The sequence below is a fragment of the Rhynchophorus ferrugineus genome, unplaced genomic scaffold, assembly GCF_030347505.1.
Source record: "Rhynchophorus ferrugineus isolate W39M unplaced genomic scaffold, kcgeb_rfMv2 rfM3, whole genome shotgun sequence".
Classification (NCBI taxonomy): Eukaryota; Metazoa; Arthropoda; class Insecta; order Coleoptera; family Curculionidae; genus Rhynchophorus; species Rhynchophorus ferrugineus.
The window spans coordinates 55685685-55708352 of record NW_027472582.1 but is presented as its reverse complement, the minus strand read 5'-3'; the positions used below and the strand labels follow the sequence as shown (position 1 = coordinate 55708352).

The 22668-nt window shown below is 29.3% G+C and overlaps 1 protein-coding gene and 3 pseudogenes across 4 annotated transcripts; 2 read left to right on the top strand and 2 right to left on the bottom strand.

Annotated features, from left to right (window-relative positions):
• Positions 1-1971: 1971 nt before the first annotated feature.
• LOC143193684 (endocuticle structural glycoprotein SgAbd-3 pseudogene) lies at positions 1972-2340 on the bottom strand (annotated as a pseudogene).
• Positions 2341-5804: 3464 nt separating this feature from the next.
• On the top strand, positions 5805-6270 carry LOC143194183 (endocuticle structural glycoprotein SgAbd-2 pseudogene; annotated as a pseudogene). The gene has a single exon (XR_013005205.1). The product of XR_013005205.1 is annotated as an endocuticle structural glycoprotein SgAbd-2 pseudogene (transcript).
• A 1884-nt stretch (positions 6271-8154) lies between these two features.
• On the top strand, positions 8155-8604 carry LOC143194182 (endocuticle structural glycoprotein SgAbd-2 pseudogene; annotated as a pseudogene). Its single transcript, XR_013005204.1, has one exon. The product of XR_013005204.1 is annotated as an endocuticle structural glycoprotein SgAbd-2 pseudogene (transcript).
• A 4417-nt stretch (positions 8605-13021) lies between these two features.
• Positions 13022-20542, bottom strand: LOC143194181 (endocuticle structural glycoprotein ABD-4). 2 transcript variants are annotated; one of them, XM_076400784.1, is made up of 2 exons: positions 20310-20542; positions 13022-13397 (listed from the first exon to the last, which is right to left on the bottom strand). In XM_076400784.1, exons 1-2 carry the CDS (start codon positions 20493-20495, stop codon positions 13182-13184), a joined length of 402 nt encoding a protein of 133 aa, XP_076256899.1. In that variant the 5' UTR covers positions 20496-20542; the 3' UTR covers positions 13022-13181. The 2 variants fall into 2 exon arrangements, with proteins under 2 accessions (XP_076256899.1, XP_076256900.1); XM_076400785.1 differs by lacking the exon at positions 20310-20542 and adding an exon at positions 18757-19040.
• Between the last annotated feature and the right edge of the window lie 2126 nt (positions 20543-22668).

The window sequence follows — 22668 nt, the reverse complement described above, 5'->3', positions numbered from 1 at the left end:
AAAACTAATATAATATGTTCAGTTGACAATGAAACATTAAATCTATAAAAAAAAACTATTCAAAATAATTAAACGAGTATAATTATAAGTCTATTTGTGCACTTAAGGCCTTATACTAGCTTGTTTCCTATTCTTTAATGATTTAAATAATATATAAAATAGTTATTATATTTACAGGAAAATAACTTGTTAAGAAAATGATAACTTAACTATAGGTCATAACTGATGACTAGGCCAAAATGGTGTTTATAGAGACTAGTACTTAAATGCGCGTAACCGTTAAAATTCTTCTTCTTATTTTCGTTCACCTTGACCGGGCAATTATTGAAAAGTCGATGAAAGAGTTTTGAACCATCTGCTTAAAATTGGATACCAAAATAAAAGTCAATGAATGAATGAGAGATAATCAAAACGCTTTTGAAAAGAATTATTACGAGAGATGAAAAATGGGACAGTGTGTAAAAAAGGTCATGATCGAGGCCCAGAGAAGCTTTACAACCCCAGAGGAGGTAGGTAAACATTAATTTAAACTAAAGAATCTGTTTACTGTTAATAACTAAAGCGATTAAAAAAGATAATAATTTGTCACTAAGAAAAATGTTGTTTTAACCACCGTTAATATTTATTTCAAACTCGCAAAACTCTTAAAACTGTAAAGCTGGTTTCCAAGAGACGTGTTAAAATAACTTGGTTGAATTTTTCGGCAAGTAGTTTTGCTAATCAAAACGGCACATATCCCTGTTTGGTGCTTGAACGATTAAATTCGTTTTGAAAAACATTTAAGAAACGAAATCTGTTCCATGTATGTAAAAGACGGAAATATAATTTCAGAGACTCAAATAACTGAAAAATAATACAATTAGAAAGGCATCATCGTCGACTTACCAATCAAAGCAAAATTTCTCGGATTTGGATTCAAACTGTTACTGAAACTAAATTTATAACAATGCTTATAAAATTGATATATTGCTTTTGTTATGAAACTAATCGATGTACGTCATCAATTTTTCATATAGTAATCACATTTTGTAACTTTAAACACGTTTTTCAAAACCTCATTAGAAAACCAAACGTATTTTCACTAAACCCTTAAAATTAGGTTTAAATTTGACTTTATTTGAAAAAGTTATTTATTTATTTCTTGATGATCTTTAGTTCTTAAAACTATACATTAGATTTATTCATTTAAAGTCACATATAGCAAACATTTATCACAAAATATTTTTGCATGGATTTCAAATTTATTTGTCAATAATCAAGATTGAAATTCTATAACAAATTTTCATTCTAAAGCAGCTTTAATGAAATTAAATAACATTGTTATTAAAAATATTGACTTTTACCCATCTTTCAATAAAAAGACGAATGTGATATCGAACTGACTGCCATTCTATAGATGAAATTCATGAATCAGCCGAATTAAAATACACCTTTTCATATCACTGGGTTGAAATTCATAAGAGACTCGATTTTTTTTCCTTCGTTTACACCTAATTATTTAGATACTTCTTGAAATAATTGATACTTGAAATTTTGATCAAACAATCCTTCATCACTAATGTATTGGCTATTCGTAATTACCACTTTTAAAACGCGCAAAACACTTTCGATAAAATTTGTTTAGCTAAAACATACTCTTCATATACTTTCACTAAAACAAGACGACCTTTGGTGGTACTAATCTCCTGTTAAAATGGTGAACTAAAACTCTTCGCAAAAAACACTTTTTTAACATAAAGTCCAACAGATATAATAAAGTTATAGTTATATACTCTTTAATCAAACAAACTGTACTGGAATGAACACTTTACAACAGCTGGTTTGCTGGAATTGACTGTTGGAGTCATCTGTAATTCCGAAATTAAATAAAATATAAAAATGAATATTTATGAGTTAAAAAATCCGTTTATACATTATGCTATTTTATTATTTTTATATACATCATTGTATATACATCATTATATATACAATTTATTCTTCTGGTTGAGGATGGGCAGCAATCCATGCCAAAGACCTAGCAATAGCAGCTGGGATTTCAGGAGCTACAGGAATGTCAGCACTTTGGGGTTGGTATCCATTCTCGTCAGCCACGTAAGTCAATTGATGACTTCCACCTTCTGGGTCAGTCCAGGAAGCTGAACCCTGGACGGCTTCACCTGCTTCCTCGCCAATTTGTTTCAATTGGCCAGATTGTTGTTGAGCTGTACCATCTCCGGATTGGTAACTCCATTCGAAGGTACCGTCTGGACTGACGTCGCCACTCTGTGAAACAATTGGCACTTCTTCTCCACCGAAAACGGCAGCAATGAGACCAACGAAGACCACTACTTTGAGATGCATTATTGTTAATATCACTCGCCTAAGGTCTGAGAGATTTCTGATAATTTTTTGAGAAATTGGAAGCTTTTATATCGATTTTAGAAAATATCAAGGATTTTGTCGTTTTTAAACGCAATTTACTTAATTTGATTTTTATACGCATTTTAAGGCTGAATTAAGATGCAACATGTATTATATTATTCAAATTCGATATCGAATTAATTAATTCTAAGTATTTATTAAAAAAATAAAATAATACCGACCGATGATGAAAGCGATATTCATAAATTATATAATTTTAAAACAAGGGAATCATTATTTTATTCACAGTAGATCGAGAAATAAGCATGAAAAACTTGACAAACATATAAAGCCAAATGCTATGTAAAAATTTACAAATATAATAAATAATACGAAAATTCAACGTAGAGAATTAATTAAATAAGCTTTAATACAATAAAATTCCTATAAAATGTCTTCCAAAATTTACTATTTAGTGGTTGACTAATCCTCAGATAGATACTTAGTTACCAGTTCTTTCATTTTTTGACTTTTCAGTAAAATGTCCTCCAAAACTCTTGTCTCGACGGTATTCAACTTATTTATTTGCTTATAAATATAAAGAAAAGCTATGTTAAGACAAACGCGTCAACCAATGATAATGTGAGTTCTTAGAGAAATCATTAAATAAAGGACTTTGAAGTCAGCTATTAAAATATTCATTAAAATGTTTTCCTAAAAAAATGGAAATTATTACCGCAAAAGAAAACTAAGAAGAATTTTACGTGAAATTAGATTTAACAATGTGTAACTAACTGAGTAATTTAAGTTTTGAAAGAACCAAAAAGGTATATATACCGATACTAGAGAACCCACCAATTGAAAATGTTAACCCAAATTAAATTTAAAAATGTTATCGTTACATGGGCAAGAAGTAATATACAATAGACTAGCAGATCTGCAGAAAAAAACCTCACAATTACTTTTCAGGAATCAACAAACTCTTAACTCTGAAATAAATATATGCTAGGTATGGCATCCTAGACGTAGAGTACTCACATGTGTGTGTAACCGTCTCAAATCTGCAAGTTGATATGTTGATCCGTAAATCCAGACGCTGAGTAGTTGAGTTGTAATTTGAACATTGCACACCTAAATCAAATTTATGCTTGCATCCTATTTTTTATTATTGCATCTTAGTGTAGAGCACTAAAATGTGTGTGTGATTGTCGTAGACCAAGACATTAGTATGTTGAGTAGTAAATCCGAACATTTCTGAACCCTGAGTCACACGCAAGGTAGTCAATGTATGCTAGTTATAATATTCTAGGCATAAAGTACTAATTCTGTATATGTGATTATTGAGAACTCCCTCCACTTCTCCTCCACAAATGACAACAATAACCAGAAGACAGTAGATTTATGCAGCGAAATTAGAGTCTTCCAACTACTTAACAATATGCTGAACACATTCTAGTGTTCTAAGAGATGTTGCATAATATATAATTTTTTCAGTCTGGCCGTGTTATAGTCTACCCATGTATTGGGTAGATACCCCTTACCCAATATGGAGGCGTCCCACCCTCTTGAAGGGTAAGTACGGATTAGTACAAACAGTTGTACTGGTACCGCGACAGGGACCAGATCTGGCACTGTTAGTTTGGTAACCCGGGTTCGCGTAAAATCTAGCAATATTGTCATAAAATATGATGATATTAAACTTACTAGTGCAAAAAAGTGCAATACAAAAATTTACCCATTTAATTAGTGCTCAATTTAAACTAACACGTTTATCTAAGATATGGAATACCTAAAATAGCGGAACATCTCTTAGAATAGTAATATGCAAGTATTTATGCTAATACAGCTAAATATCTGAGAATGACTTTGGCCCCTAGGCTACGCTGGAAAGCTCAAAAGCATGAAAAAGAAAGAAAAACTGATATTAAATTAGAAACACTTCTTAACTATTTGAAAGAAATTCTATCCTCTGAAAATAATAATACTTCTATTTAAACAAATTAAGACCATATGGACATATTCCATTCAGATATGGGGTTACACCAAGAATAACAATTTAGACATAATTCAGCGGTCTCTGGACACATTGCTCTTCACAACCTAATTAATCCAACTTTTTCCTAATACGTATTCTGCAAAACGACCCACGAAAACCAAACCTTTTTAGTTAATGTAGTGTGGTATTGGAGTAAACACATTATTTGGAGTTCCAATTAGAGATTGTAACAGGAAAATCTATAGTTTTACGTGTGTAGTAATTTAAGTTTACACAAAATTACTAATTATTTTTTCAGATTGTTACTATAATAATCTGAATACTGATCACGTTCAAGTCGGCGCCGAGCAACAAATTAGATTTGTTTTGTTTTTTTGTCACAAATTTATATCATTATTTTTCTGTTGTTCGTGCTCGGCACCGATTTCAAACTCATCAGTTCATAATAGTTAAAATAATACAGTTAATAGATAAATAGGTTTGGGTAGGTATTAAGCTAAATTATGTACATATAGTAGAATAAAAATACGAGTAGTAGGTAAGTGAACCAAGGTTTTTGCTTATTTTTATTTAGTTGTTACAACGATTATTATGTACATATTTTATTTTTAAAAAAAATTTTCTGTGTTAAAAATATAAATTTGATTATTTTTCAATTTTTAGTGAGTTCCTTATTTATTTTTTTGAAGTCGGTTCAATTTTTTTATTAAAAATATATTATTATTCTCTTTTTAGCGTTAGATATTTATTCAATAAATTATGCAGGTATTTTTTAAATATTACAATGGACAAGTAAATGTGCCCGCATGAGAAAAGCTTGTGTCAGTAAAATTAGAATAAACTGTCAATAATGACACCTAAAGCTTAGTGTAAACCAAAAACGTACTGGCTGATCGAAAATAATGATGTGGAAGTTCAAACCGAACTAAATGAAGTAAAATTGACTTAAGACCTGGTTACACAACGTCATTGTAGAACTAAAGATTAAATTAAGTTATTTTGTAGCATCAAAAAACCCAGTCGCATTTTGAAATACTGGTGAAGATTTATATGAATATACTTAAATAGAGAACTAAAAAGCCCGAAAGTCGTATTCATCAGAGATTTCTATTATCGAGTATCATTTATTCCGATTATAACCTGACTCTTCACTTCTTACAAAAGAAGGCAAAAATTGAATTAACTCTATCTTGGTTCAAAACTATAAATATTTCCAACGCAAAATAACTATGCCACCTGAAAATAACTTTGCAATATTCTAAATTATTCTAGTCACTTGTGGAATAGCATTATTATCATCTTTATTGTTAATAAAAAAATAATCTCTAAATAGCATTTGGTTATGATTATAATAATTGCATGTTAATTCGGAATTAAAATATTTTTCGTCTAAAACATTGATTAAAACCTTGATATTTAATCCTAACTAATAATCATTTGATATAAAAACGATGCAAAAATCTGAAAAATTTAGTAACCTTTCAGTTTTTTAACAGTTACAATAAGCAACATGTTTATCAAAGTCGTGGTTTTTATTGGTCTCTTTGCGGCTGTGTTTGGTGAGGAAGAAGTACCCATTCTTTCGCAGAGCAGCGATGTCAGCCCCGATGGCACTTTCGAATGGAGTTACCAGTCTGGTGATGGTACAGCTCAGCAGCAATCTGGCCAGTTGAAAGCAATTGGAGATGGAGCCGGTGAAGCTGTTCAAGGCTCTGCTTCTTGGACTGACCCCGAAGGAGGAAGCCATCAACTGACTTACGTGGCCGATGAAAACGGATACCAGCCTCAGAGTGCCGATATTCCAGTGGCCCCAGAAATCCCAGCCGCCATTGCAAGATCTCTAGCTTGGATTGCAGCTCACCCTCAACCAGAAGAATAGGATATCAACAATTATTTGTAAAAAATATTAAATAAAACAACTTTAATTAGTTAAATGCCCTTTTTATTTTCTATATGATGCTTTGAAAATCACATTAACTGTGAGAATCATTAGCTGTTTCCATAATTATTTTACAGAGACGCTCTATGGAAAACCTCAACATTGATTGCATAAGATATCATTTATAAAATACAGAAAACACATTTTTCTCTTAGTTTAAACGCAAGCTGTTGTTAATACGATTGAAAATATTATTAACTAAATTGTAATTAATTAAATAATTGTACTATTTTTATGGAGAGTACTTTCAATTAAATGGGTGTAAAAATCTAACAGCGCTTCGTGTTTTTACAATTTTCATTATGTTACGCATTACTTTCTCTTACTAAGAAGATTTTACGCTATCATATCAATATCACTCAAAACAATATTACTTTTTTCATAAATTATTCATATATTTATTAAGTGAGAGTGGTAAGAGTGATAAATATAAATCTAATATGAATTAAATAAAATAGAATGCAAAATTATAAAAGTCTATGAACTAACTTCACGTGCAGTACTAAATGACTAACTTAACTAAAATAATCTCCGAAAGTAGCCAACCTTACTCAATCTGATTTTTATATAAATGATATTGTTATTCCTTGGCAAAACTGGCATTCTTGTCTATAAACAAACAATCATCCACTAGATGGACATGGACATAATATAAACAAGCATATCATTAAATTATTATGCGAATATTAGTCGCCTATTTTTTTCATAGCTTTTTCTCCTATGCAATGCAGTTTCTTGTTCTCTGTGACACCCATCATGCATTCTATCATATGTTGTTATTCCATCATTGCTGTTATCATTTCTTAATCTCCTTTATATCCTGATGAAACTATTCCCGTTGCTCTTCACTCATATTTTGAAGAAAAAAGCCAAGATGGTTTAAAGCTCATCAAATAGCCATCATTTTTAAACTTGCCTATTGTATTAGCTACGATAAAATTTTTGTATGAGGCTTTCATATTACCTAAAAACTTGGCATCCAAGCCATCTTTTTCTTTACACTCATCAGAGCAATTTATCAGACTCAACCATAATACCTTTTTTCAGTTTAGCTTCTGATTTCTGACGAGGCAGTGTTTTTAGAACCAATGTTGATTATTTGCTGTACTTTTGTCCGTACTCATATATAAAACATGAAAACTTTGTAAATCCCTTTTGTTCACCAAGGAGACCCAATTCTAATCATCTCTTAGATGTACATTCCCAGAGCAATATATCTTCATTCAAAGCAGGTCTTTCAACATTCTTGATGTTAACTTTTTCTCTCCCCCATTATTATAAAACATTCATCATATCATAACAATCATTATAAAACTATATTGATTTTTTTTTCTGATAAGGTAAATTTGTTTTCTTAATATTTTTCTATAGCTTTAAAGAAGTAAGTTCTTACAATATGAAGAAATACACGACTGATCCATATTGCCATATTACACATTAATATCATTACATATCATAACATTTAAATAATAATTAATAAACACATACAAACAATTTCTAACGTTTGTGAAAATAATATTATCTGTTAATGTTAGTGCATAGATTAATACCAACGGTACCAAGCTAATTGATTTCCTAATTACTAATTTAAAATAATAAAACAATATAGATACTTTAGGTATTAAATATATAATTAGCTAACAAAACTACTATCAATAATTAATAATACTGATTATGATGATCGGTTTTATTTGAAAAAAAAATTAATTTAAAATTTTAAATACATGGAATTTCAATAAGACATTGATTTTAATATGTTGCATCTTAATTCCACATCAAAAAATTTGCGTTTGAAACTGTTTTTTTATTTTAAACTAAACCTTGGTATTTATCCAAACCGATAATAATCCATATAAAAAGGTCGAAAATGTCTAAAGGTTTTAGTAATCTTTCAGACTCTGATCGGTTCAAAGTAAAAAAAATGTTTCTCAAAACAGTTCTCTTCATTGGTCTCATTGCTACCGTTTTCGGTGCAGAAGAAGTACCCATCGTTTCGCAGAGCGGTGACGTCAGTCCAGATGGTACCTTCGAGTGGAGTTACCAATCCGGAGATGGTACAGCTCAGCAACAATCTGGTCAACTGAAACAAATTGGTGATGGGGAAGGAGAGGCTGTTCAAGGATCTGCATCTTGGACTGACCCAGAAGGTGGAAGCCATCAGTTGACATATGTAGCTGATGAAAATGGATATCAACCCCAAAGTGCTGATATCCCAGTAGCTCCTGAGATCCCCGCTGCCATCGCAAGGTCTTTGGCATGGATTGCTGCCCATCCTCAACCAGAAGAATAAAATGTGAAGGCGTATAAAAATAAATGTTTTAAAACCGCAGACTATTGGCTATTATTATTTTTAATAAACCTATAAATATTATCCGACGATATAATATCTGACACAATGCTTTCGATATCTATTGGACACAAAAAGAATTTGTACATCTATAGTTATTTTATATCTATCGTAAAAATCTTAATCATAAAATAACATTAGTGTCATCATTCAATATTATTTTATTTTTTTATATAAACTATAATATTCTTTACATAAAATAACCACAATGTAAATCGTTTTCTCTTTAGTATTACTGAGTTATTCAATTAATATAGGTCCTAATTATGGAACAGTTTCGGTTGAAAAAGTCTACTTTCGAAGCCCATCAAATAATTTAAAAATATGATAATGCTCATCTGCATGGAACAATAGAACAAGTGCATAGACTTGTTAACAAAATAAATATCGACTTAAACGCCAAAAAATATTGTTCAGCCGCATTCCTCGACATACCCCAGGCCTTTGATAAAGTATGGCATACGGGATTGCAAGTTAAAATGAAGAAACTTCTCCCTCATCCGCATTATGAGCAGGTCTAAGTAAAATCTTACCTGACAGATCGTCATTTTACCGTAAAACAAAGCGATGAATTTATCGAAATACATGCAATATATTCTGGAGTTCAATAAGGTAGCGTGCTAGGTCCAGTACTACATCTTCTGTAAACAGAGGACCTACCTACAACAAAAATAACCAGTGTTATCCTATAACGGCAGCCTTGGCCTCTCATGAAGATCCAGCCATAACATCAATTAACCTAAAAACACACCTAAATCAAATACAAATATGGCTGAAAAGATGGCTAATGAAACAAAATCCATCCATCTAACCAAACTTTTAAGTTCTTTAAAAGAACGTCCACCAGTCTATATCAATAATTATTAACTTCCGCAAAACAGACTTTGAAAAATAAATAAGCTAAATATCTTGGTATGCAGCTAGATCTACGCCTAACTTGGAAGAAGCTCATACTCGCCAAACGGAAACAACTTGGACTTAAACTTTACCAAATGTATTAAACGGTTCCAAAAAAAAGTGTTGCGTGCCATTGCCGATGCTCCGTATCTCGATATTCATCTAGAACCAATAACAATATCAATTCAACATGTTTGTGTGAAGTAGTTCGAAAGAGTATCAGTGTACTCGCTAATCAGCTAAATATGAGAAGTGACTGAAGAGCGTGGACTAAAACGTCTAACAACATCCGATCTGATTATTGGACATATAGAAGCTACAGAATAAGCTTTAGAATAAGACTAATTAATTGAAATAGTATTTTATAGGAGATCACTTAACAAAGTGATTTTCTACATGCCACGTACGTATAAAATATACATAACAAATACCTATTAGCCTCTAAACAGATTATGGAACAACTAATAGTAATAAAAAAGTGTCAAGACCAAAAAAGTTGGTTTAGTAGTATGCATTGCTTGGTAATCAAGAATATTCTATGACGTATTGTTACTGACGATGACAAAAGGTTTATCATATCTTACTGTGCATATAGTAGGATCAAAAAAATGTAGTTGTATTACAAGCTACTAAAATCGAATTAAACTATTACTGTAGATGTTAACGTATTGTTTAAAAAATCAAAATTACAAAAGCAATACGTGTCATACGTGGTAAGAGTTGCAAAGGATATACTTTCCATTAAATATTGCAGCTCGTATGGGTATACCCAGCATAGTCACCAGATATAAACCTTCTGACAAACGATCTCGAATTGCTGAAGAAGTGCGAAAATGGATCGATGATTAGATTGCTGTCACACCAACATCGTTCTATCGACGCGATATCTTCATATTGGATTATGGCAAATATTTTGAATAATATGTATTGCAGGAATTTTTCTCAATATATACCTTTTTAATGTGAAAAAGCACTTAATAAATAAAACAGCTAATTGATATTCCAACTTAATTTATTTACACAATGCTATTAAGTGAGCAACAACAAAATTTTATTATATTCACTTATTCCATAAAATTAATTTAAGGAGATTTTCAATTATTAATATTTTATAATTGGACAGAAAATGGTAAAGTCGTGATATTGTTTATTCAATATTTCCATTTTACCTTTACTTAACAATCATGCAATATAATTGATAATATATAATATACATTTCAACAAGTTAATTTAAATGTTAATATGCAACATGCCAGAAAAAAAAAAATTTTCTACGCAACTAAAGGAGCTAAAATCATATATGTTAAACGAATCAATTCGTACCTCCTGCAACATATTCAGCAACAAAATAATATTCGTAATGCAAAATTTAAGACAAATTCTTTATTCAGTAAAAAATTCCAAAATCACACATACAACGGGCACAATAGAACACTCTAAATAAATTAAATTATGAATGATATTCAAACTCTACGGTGGAGAAGACAGTTGTAGTAAACAAAAAGAGTTTTTTTTTACAGAATGCACATCTATATAATTTTAATAGAACTCTAAATTAGTTTTAAGAATCTCACAAAATATAGTATGTTATATTATATTGCACTGGAAATTTCTATATAGTTACTTATTACTTATTCTTATTAGAATTTTTTTATATTTCAAAGTTTGCGTTTTTCCGAGTAGGGTTTCTACGGACTGGACGTACTGTTTAACGTTGAGCTCCAAACCACGGTCTTCGGTATTAAGTCTACCGACTGGCGAGTTACTAACTTAGAGATCATCCGAGAATATATTAACAGTAATGAACCAGCAAGATTTGAACCCCCGACTATCGCAATAGTAGGAAAACCGTCCTGTCGCCTTGAAAACTGTATATCTAATTTCTGTAATATATTCATACCAAAGCTCTATCGTAATGTATCAGTTCCAAATATGTTGAAACATTAATTAATTTTCAAATTATTTAAATTTTTTAATTATGAATTAGTTTTCAAGCAATTCAATAAAGTCTTGATTATCCCATCAACAACCGTACCCCTAATAATGATAACGAACAATTAGTGCTTATATAATATGCTCCTAATTCTGAAAGTAATTTTAGCTTCGATAAATTGATTCTTTATATTTTTCTGGACATGCATTTTTCTAGAAACAATGCTCAACAGCTCTAAGGTTCTACTTTATCACTTTAAAATTTGCTGTTGTAATAGATTTTTAGTTATCAATCATCGAGTTGGATACTGCACTATCTGACATAAATCATGTGTTCTTGGCCGTCATAAGATATGGACCACTTTCCAAATAAATCATACTATAATAAACTTATAAATTTTAGCTAATTGGTATGACAAATTAAATAGTTCAATAAAGAAGCTGTCGTCAAGATTTACACGAATATGAATATACTATGGGGAAAAATAATGGGGAAAAAATTAATAATCAAACCTCTAATCCAGCTATTTCAGTTACATAATAATATCTGCATTCACTTTTTTTAAAATTTTACATAAAAACATTTTAAAAATACTGTTTTATAATATGATTATGACTTTGATTGTCATTTATACCTAATCTAATATAGGTGAAGACAATTGCCATGCCACCAAATCTTATATTTAGTGTTACCTGATCAAAGGCCATAATTTATTTTGGTCTATAATTGAATATAATAGCAATTAATTCAAAATCTACTTACATCTGAATACTCAGCGCCACCCATTATTAAATGTTTCCAATTTGACTGCTTCGTATCATCCTTCATTCCTTCTGCCACTAGTCCAACGTTTTTCTAGACCTCTCGTTTACATCATACGGGTATAGTGTAACTGGTTACTGAATCAGCTGAATCATATTTCCTTACCAACTAGTACTGATAATTATTTTTGACCATATAACTTAGTAGTCTCCAGGCTTTCATTACCACCGTAACTTTTCACCAAAATTTGTGACTAGAAACCCCAAATTTCACAACTGTGGCTTCACCACCACGGCCACTAGATTTGGTCAAAATTTGATCGATCTTATTAGAAAACCTATTATCTACTTTATTAAATTGTCATTACTAAGTTGTTCATATATCTGTAGCGACCTTGAGGCATGTCGAATTTTACATCATGGAATAACGGTCTACAAAATACCCATAAATATAATCCCAGATGTTGAACACGGGCGGGGTGCAGCGCAGCAGCGACAACTAGGACCCGATAACGAATAGCTGGCGGTAACCCCGAGACGTTTATCTGGGATATTATTGAAGTGTATTTCGATTCATTCATTGCTCAACCCTCGTTTGGTTTAGACATGCCACCATCCACTGTCCAATCCTCGTCACCAGGTAACACCGCTGCCATCCGTTTTATTATTTGTATTTTTAACATTTTTCTTATATCGCCAATAAATAACGGTCACATAATGTAAACACTACTGCTTCATTTCGTTTTACCTCCATTCACTGAGTCACATCATTTACCCTAAATATCTATTAATACAAAAATAAGAATAATCACTTGAAGAAAGCAATTTATTGATTATATGATATTATACAATGTAAAATATTTCTCAATCACAATTTATACTATATTTACAATATTTAACGAAACACGGCATAAGTTACTCATAATAACAAATGATTTAAAGCTTCATAGTAACGTAATCATTCCAACTTATTGACTTTGTGGTTCGCCATCTTGTTCGGGATGAGCAGCGTTATATTCCAAGGCCCTTGCGATTGCGGGAGGAACCTCTGGAGCTACAGGAATATCAGCGCTCTGTGGTTGATAACCATTTTCATCAGCTACGTAGGTGAGCTGATGGGGGTTTCCTTCATTATCTGTCCAAGAAGCGGATCCTTGCAGGACTACAGCAGTTTCTTGATCAATCTGTAAATAAAGACGATACGGTAACTATAGTTTTAAAGTATTAATATATATTTTTCTAATTAAATAACCGTCACAAGAAATTTGAAAAACAACATTTTATTAACAAAACATCAAATTATTTTTCTTGATTCTTTGTAGTATTTATCGTCAGTAGGAATTTAAATTAATATAATAACATACTAAACGCGATGCTTAAACCTTAATCAATATCCTAAAAAACGAGGAGAGTAATATTATCGGAAACCAGAATAATTGCCAATTGGCAACTGCGATGAGTAGAGAATATTCCACCTGTGTCACCAACAAAAGCATGTTCGTTAATGATGATAACATTAATATGATACTCATCAGTAAGTGCAACGCTTCTTCATAAAGAGTATTATGAAAATATAAACCTATTACTGGATGCTAATCTATTAAATTAAAAGTTTCAATGTAATTTCACTATTGAACACTCAATGTAATATATGTTTTCAGTACCAACCAAATCAAAAAACATCTTAACTAATTATCTTATCTAATTACGAACTAATTGTATTTAAAAGTTGTTTTCGATAGAATGCCAAAATGCAACTGATTAATATTTCTTCACAATCAAGCATAACGTTATAATTTCCTTGAAATATACGTAAAATATATTTAAAAAATAGGAATAATTTCCACATATATATTAATATTACAAGACTATAAACTATAAACGTACAATATATTAAATAAACAATGGTACTTATACTATATCACATCAAATACTTCTAGTATTAGGTCTAGTATTATACTTTTTATTTTTATGATTAACATTATTATATATTTTTATAATTATGAGTAATATTGCTGAAAGATAAACACTATGTTATTATCAGCTGAGAAGATGAGCTAACAATTGACTTTTATTATTAAATATTAAAAAATAATTCTTAAATTATTCAATAGCAATAGAGCTATCGGACAACACGCAGGAAATCAGATGATTGAAGCGAACCAAACTACCCAAACTTGTTTAGTGTATAAGTGTATTCATAACTTTAGCTTAAGTTGATTAGTTTTATTTTAATTTGAGAAATGCATTGTGATGTATTAATCTCGTACTCGCCATTCTTGTATATTAATGCAAGTAGAACAGAACAGTAGTAATAAATTAATTTGTAAATTAAAATTGTACTAATCATATCTAATGTAAGATGTAATTAATAAAAATAAATAATAAAAAATTATTCAATAGATGTTAATGATTTGCACAGAATATACAACTATCATGAAGATTGATCATTTTTTAAATTGATATCCAAAAGTTAACCAACCCTTGGGATGTTTTTGTTATATATTTTTCATGTATTTTTTCAGTTCAAATTCTATCCTAGGATTTAAAATAATTAATTGTCGCTATAAAGTTACACTAATAAATATGTTAATATGGCATCTATGAATACATATTCATAGTATTTCAGGAATTAATATTATTTACAAAGTATTTTATTATTTAAAATTGACCTATATACTATGAAAAATTATTTCCACTATGATAGTATATGACTAAATAAATACCTAATGTGATCTTTTAAAACAATAGTGTCGTTTATAAAAATATTCATTAACAATTTTGTGTTTTTTCTTCTTAATATTACAAAAACAAAATATCGCATCGAGAGAGTCTAAATATCTCTTTTCTCAATAACGTTTGAAATGTCAGCGCGTTAAAATGTAAATTGTATTTTAATCATTTTTCTAAATAAAATAAACGATTGCGAAACGCGCCGCGACCCAAGGATTTTCGATAAATTCGGAGACGACAAGCAAAAAAAAAACATTTAAACACTATTAATTTAGCGTTTTCTTTTTCAGTCGACGCGATGATGCTGTGGACGTTTAGCACCAAGGTTCGAAGGATGATTACTTTACAATAAATAATGAAGCACAAACAATAATTTACCGTGTGTCCCCAATATGTGCGCAGTTCAATAGAAAACATTGCGTTATTCTTATTTTCGTGTAAACAACATATTTACGAAGATGACACAATTGTAGTTTATGTCACCGAGCGGCGTAATTTATTCAAGTCAGGTGACTGTTAATTTGCGTTAAGTATATTTCCTCATAAATGATCTCGTTCTAAGAAATGTTATATTAAAGATATGCTTGATATTTTCTTCCCGACCGCAGCTTAATCAAATATTCTAGTAAGCAAATTGTGAAAAAAATCTCATAATTTATATGAGGTCACTAGGATTATACGTATTCCAGCAAAAGAGAAATATTTTTTAATAATTAGGAACCTTGGCAGAATATTTAATACAACAAAGAATAAAACTCAATCTTATGAGGGTTTTATTTGACTTTGATTGGTTCTTGAGGTTTCCATGTTTTGTACTGAAGATCATTGGCAATTTAACCAAGTGAAACTGAAATATACAGCTTTGCAATGGACCATATATTGCTAAATATGTCATCATCAATCCAGAGACGGCATTAGGGAAACGCGTCAACTTCTCAGCCAATGCGTTGCATTTGTTACCGCAGGACCTTGATTATTCATCACTAAAGCTCACTACTGCTGGGCATTACCGCAACTATTTTCCAGGTCGCTTTTTATGTTATTTATTCATGTATTTTCCGGAGCTGTTCACTTTGTCAGCAATATATAAAAAAATCGTTCACCTTTTATTCGATGGACATGTCCATACTATTGTAATATGCATCTCTAAATTTATTTCTCAACTGTACATTGATTGTTGCATCTTAAACGAATGACTTCGTTTCTAACACGATCAAATATGAAATATATCCTAATATCTGAAAATATATGTGTAAAACACTGAAAACGCCAAACATTATTCCTTGAAATCATCATGTGTTTGAATCAGTGAATGGTATAACTGAGCAGAACTGAATCAGAAATACGTTAGACAGAAAAGTGTTATTAAGTACTAACTAGCTATAATAATGCTTTATATATGTTACACTAGTATCACGCCACATTCAATTTTTCATCTTTATATTTTTCATTGTTCGTAATATTTCACACAGGTACAACAAGCAAACAACTTTTTCTAAATAATAAACAAAAACAATGAGAGGTTTATTTCCCAATAAAGAAAAATAATTAACTTTGAAAATATAAGGGACAGTTTAAATGACCCCTTCTTTTTATATTTGATAAGTTCGTGGCGGACCATTTATTCGTCAATAACAGAGCACAGCAAAATTCGACGTCATTTTAATATTTCATCATTCCTTAAATCATAAACAATATTTTATGATTAAATTAAACTTAATTCGACGATCTTAAAAACGGTGTATGCCGTATTCACTAACAATGAGACAAAATTGTAGATTCCATTTCATCACTTAGATAACACTCTAACATCATGATTCCAAATCAGACCTGGTTATTCGACCCCGAAATGAATTTACATTGAAAAATAAACCAAGAAAGTGTTTCCGTCCAATTTCAGATGCAAAAAGGATTTTTTCATATAGTATATTGAAATTATTTAAAGAATACAATCATATTATTATTTAATCACTTGGGCCAATGGTTCTCTGAAACTCGTAAAAACAGATATCGTTTTCAGAAGAAAAAAATCAAAATTATCATCAAAAATAAAAGATCGTCAAAAATCAATGTCAAACTATATAAAAAATCTCCGCGGAAATAGACGAATTAAAGTGAATATTGTTTTAACATCCAGCTTATTTGCTAGACTCAGTCTTCCTTAGCTTCTATTATACAAAAATTATTATCTTCTGTAAAAACAGCGAAGTAATTTTATTCAATAAATTAGAGTATCACTGGAAAAACTGTATTGAAATTGGGGAATATTATATATAAGAAATATCGTTAAATAATATAGGTTCGTTTTTTATTTCCGTTTCTGGAAATATCTTATCGTATAAAACAATCTAGTATATGAAAGTCACAAATTATTATACCTTCTGAAATATTCTAGCTAAACATTAGATTCATTTATTATTAAATTTCATGTATTTATTATTATATGTCATCAATACAATGCTATTCGAAATTCGAAATACTAAAAATACTCTTATCATAAAAAGTATGGTTATATTGTATAAAGTATTGAATGTATAAAGTATTGATATATTGAAATGTCAATTAAATATGACTGTAAAGGTCTTCAGCAAAAAAAGGATAGAATTTTTAAGTGAAAATATTTTTGTCGTCCTTTTTCAATGAATATTTCTTTTTCAAGCATATTACTTATGATATAATGATGAAGTAGAATCAAAAATGAATATTAAATTAAATTTAGTATTAGTTATGTAATAAAGGGGAATTTTTAAATATAAAAAATATTTTAATATTTAATATACACGAACTATTATAAAAAAAATCATAAAGAAGGCAGCCTTAAAGATGTAAATCAAAAAATATTACAGAAAACGTTATATGTGGAGAATGAAATTTACAAAATATAAAATTAAATACAATAAAATGCATAAAAATAGTTAACAATAAAGTATAAAAATATAACAGTAAACTGTAGAAACGTTGTAACATTGTTTGCAAATAATGTTGCAATTAAATTTGTGGACATTAACGAACAACAGTGGATGATGACAACAATATTTAAGATATTTATAACGATTATATAGAGCCACTGAGCTGTACAATACAATATAGCATATCCAAAAATCCAAACGAAATATCGTTAAATAATTATAGGTTCGTTTCTTATTTCCGTTTCTAGAAATATCTTATCGTATAAAACAATCCAATATATGAAACTCACAAATTATTATACCTTCTGAAATATTCCAGCTAAACATTAGATTCATTTATTATTAAATTTCATGTATTTATTATTATATGTCATCAATACAATGAAATTCGACAAATAAAGCATTAAAAATTCGTAGTATACCACTGATTTTTTGGTTTTAAAATTTACTATACTTAAAATAACATGCTAGAATACCTAGTAAAAATACTCTTATGATAAAAATTATGTTATACACATGCACTTATATTCAAAAAACGATTAAAATAGAAACGTCAATATTCAACAACTTTAATCAATGAAATAATGATTCAATAAATATATAGTAGTAGTATATATAAAAAGCAGTTTTGAAAAAAAATCAAATACACAAATCATTTACAAAATCAAAATAACATTGTGAAATTGGTTATTTATTATCATAACAACATTAAGATAAAAATATTAGATATTTAGGGTATTTCAATCAGATCAAAATTAAATTTCTAAGAGATAATTGAATAAAGCCTAAAACACTAGCCTTCTTTATAAAGACATGACGCAAATAAAATGAAAACAAAACTATATAGTTTAATTTGATTTTAATCAAGATATCAGGTTAAAAGAAAATAAATAAAACTGACTTGTTTTAGTTGTCCTGTTTGTTCCTGTTTAATTCCATTGGCAGTTTCAAAAGACCACCTAAAACTACCGTCAGGTTGCAAGTCACTTTCTTGTGCCACTATGGCAATGGGGTCATCTATGGGAGCACCGAGAACCACACCCCACATAAGCAACAGGATTGAACGTATCTTGCACATTTTCATAAATAAGATGCACTGTTTTCTAACCGTAAGGCCATCATTATATAGCTGCCACTAAGGACCCTAGACCCCCCCGGTAAAAGCGCTTCAACAAAAGCCGCATTAACTGCTTGAGCGACACCATTTCAAGCATGCCACATACATAATTATCGATGTCAATACACATTTTTCTTTGTCCGGATCATAAAACGTCAAATCGATGATAAATAATGACGATTTCGCAACATACCACGGCACGGTATAATCGAAATAGGTTTTCGTCAATGTGCTATTGAAAACAAAAACATAAAGAATATTTCGTAATTAGCTTCATTTTCATTTTTAAGTATTATTTTAATTTATACTGCAAACTAAACTATATAATTTATTATATAAGATCGTAAAAACCAAATTTATTTGAGTAAATATTAATCTAAATAAGCAATTTAAAATATATAATATATAACTCAATATATCAATGTTGTGATAAAAATTTTATGGGATAAATACAATATATTATACTACTAACAAAAGCCGTATTTTAACATTACTGTTACTTTTCAGTCTTACTAACATATTGTAAACCCTATTTGGAGCAATACAGTTTTTTTAATGATGAAACAACAGACGTGTTAAATAATAGGTAATATCTTAAATAAATAGCAACAATACGTTTTATTAGTATCACTATCCATTAAACAATCAAATATATATTACTAATAAATAACAACAATGTTACAATTAATATCGCCACAAAAACATTGCAGCTTTAGAAATACTTGTTAAAATATCAATTAAATATGACTGTAAATATCATCAACGAAAAATGGATAGAATTTTTAAAAGAAAATATTTTTGTCGTCTTTTTTCAATGAATATTTCTTTTTCAAGCATATACTTATGATATAATGATGAACTTACTAGAATCCAAAACTGCATATTAAATTAAATTTAGTATTAATTATGTAATAAAGGGGAATTTTTAAATATAAAAAATATTTTAATATTTAATATATACGAACTATTATAAAAAAAATCATAAGGATACAAAATATATTACATAAAACTTTATATGTGGAGAATGAAATTTACAAAATATAAAATTAAATACAATAAAATGCATAAAAATAAAGTATAAAAATATAACAGTAAACTGTAGAAACGTTGTAGCACTGTTTGTAAATAATGTTGCAATTAAAGTTTGTGGACATTAACGAACAACGTTGGATGATGATAACAATATTTAAGATATTTATAACGATTATATAGAACCACTGAACTGTACAATACAATATAGCATATCCAAAAATCGTGAAAACTGTGTAAAAATGATCAGCCAAAAATGGTAAAGCGTGTATAAAGTTTAAATTTTAATACAACAATGTACTACAAACCTGTTTGGGCTGGCCAGTTTGTTCAACTTTAACACCATCTCCAGTTTCAAAGGACCATTTGAAGGTACCATCGGGTTGAATGTCGCTCTCCTGGGCAACGATCGGGACAGGTTCGTTTTCAGCTGGTGCTGAAAGCACAGCGGCTACACAGAGCAAACCGATGAAAGAAACAAGAAGGGAATTCATTGTGTTTGATGCTTGAGATCACACTAAACATGACATACCCGAGGAGGCTTTTATATATGAAGTATTGTTTTTCTTTATGTAATCGTCTAGATGTATGTTGACAAAGATGTGTTAATTAAACAAATACGACCAAGGATCCTCGGTATGTACTGACGGTGAGATTTTCGATTCAGTTGGTTTGACAACCTACTTGGGTGAATATTGTCTATTTCTATTAACACTAATTAGAAGTAATAAAATCCTCAATTATAAAATCAGTTTCATTTTTACTTTCGATACTAAATATATCTTAATTTTAAAAATATAACATAACAATTCTATTATAAATTTTTTTCGAAATTAACTGTATTTACGACATTATATAAATGCACTATATTTTGCAATATCTACAATATGGTACCAACATAGGAAGATTTTAAAATTTCGAACATCTTCCAGTTCACGTCTTCCTGTTCACCCAAATGATTAGTGCTGAGGGATTGCAATGAGGTCATTAACAGTCAATACAACACTTATGTTAAACCAACTTTAAGCAAGGTGTTCCGTACCTACTTTTTTGCTTATATAATACTCTGAGCTGTTTTCAATCCTTTCTGCACTAGATACCATAACAGGGCATCCAAAGCGATGTTCGAAAAGGTATATCTAAATTCAGCATAACAATAATAATAATAATAATACAATAAAATGGATTGGTTTTACTGGGTCGGAATGACCAAATGGCTTATCCTGATTAATAAATATTTTTATTTAGTACTATTTTTCCAGTCAAAAGAATTATTTATAATTTGTTTCAAATTCTGCCAATGCCCGACAATATTTTTAAATATATAAGAGCTGACGGCCAAATTGAATGTTTAATAAATCAAACTTTCACTTCTAAAAGATTTTAACAATTTTCAAGTTATTGTCCATTGCTGATTATTACATTTTGCCAGTTTTCTGGTTTATTCAGTTTTTAATACAATGCTTAGCCAACATGATAGTTAGGACTTTTAAGCAATTTCATAGATCTGCAACATGTCACATAGTTAAATCATATTATGGCATTTCCGCTTGCATAATTACCGATTTTCTTTCAATTTTTACCCTAATGCAATAACAAAATATTTCCCATAAAAGTTTAGTCCATCTAATAATCATCACCTAACCTAATTTCTCATTTCTCAACATTGCTAAAATATCGATATTATCATTTCGATGAATTAAGTAAAACTAACAATTATTAAATTATGTTAAAAACGTATTATGTTAACGTAAATAAAATGACACATAATAAATAGTAGTTAACCCTATCTAACCCTAGTAGAATTTTTGATAAAAATATAGTAAACATAACAGAAGTTTTAGATGTATTAGTATTATAAATTTCTCCTATATAATATTTCAAAATTAAATTCACAAAAAGTGTGGATATTACAAATCTGGAAACCTCTCAATCAAGATAATACTCTAATAAATCCAAAGATTTAAGAACCAAATATTATAACGTGACATAACCAAAAATTGCGTTTTTATACATCACGAAGTCATCACCAAGGAGTAAATACACCCAGACATTGATAATCCAATAAAAAAATTGAAAGGATTAAAGTAAAGTAATAATGGCAATGTTAACAGAGCTTATATTTAGAAAAACTCAAAATCAACAAAATTATGTAAAATATGTTAATTAAAAGGCCCCTTAAAAATTATAATATACATTTTTATGTAGATTATGTACAGAAAATAACATTCATTCATCATATTAATTATAAAATATCATTTTACCTTCCTTAAATTATAATTTATTTTATTGTTATTATATGCAAGACATACATATATCTGAGACAAATTAACTGTTATAATATTAAATATTATATATATTTTTTAATGTTAAGTTTATTGTTAAAGTACTATTAAATATGCAACAGGTAATGCGTATTAAATTACTTTATATAATATATTTTGGTATATATAATGTCGTGATATATGTTGTATATTTATATTAATTGCATATCAAGCATAATTATATTATAAAGAAAGCAGAAACTGATAAAATGCAAAATAACCATCAGATAGAAAGATTAAAAGATTTTTCTTATTAGTTCTCTTTTTTGTTAACTTATTTTTGATATGATAATTTGATTGACTTGATATTGATAAAGTTTTTATTATAAAATAATTTGTTTCC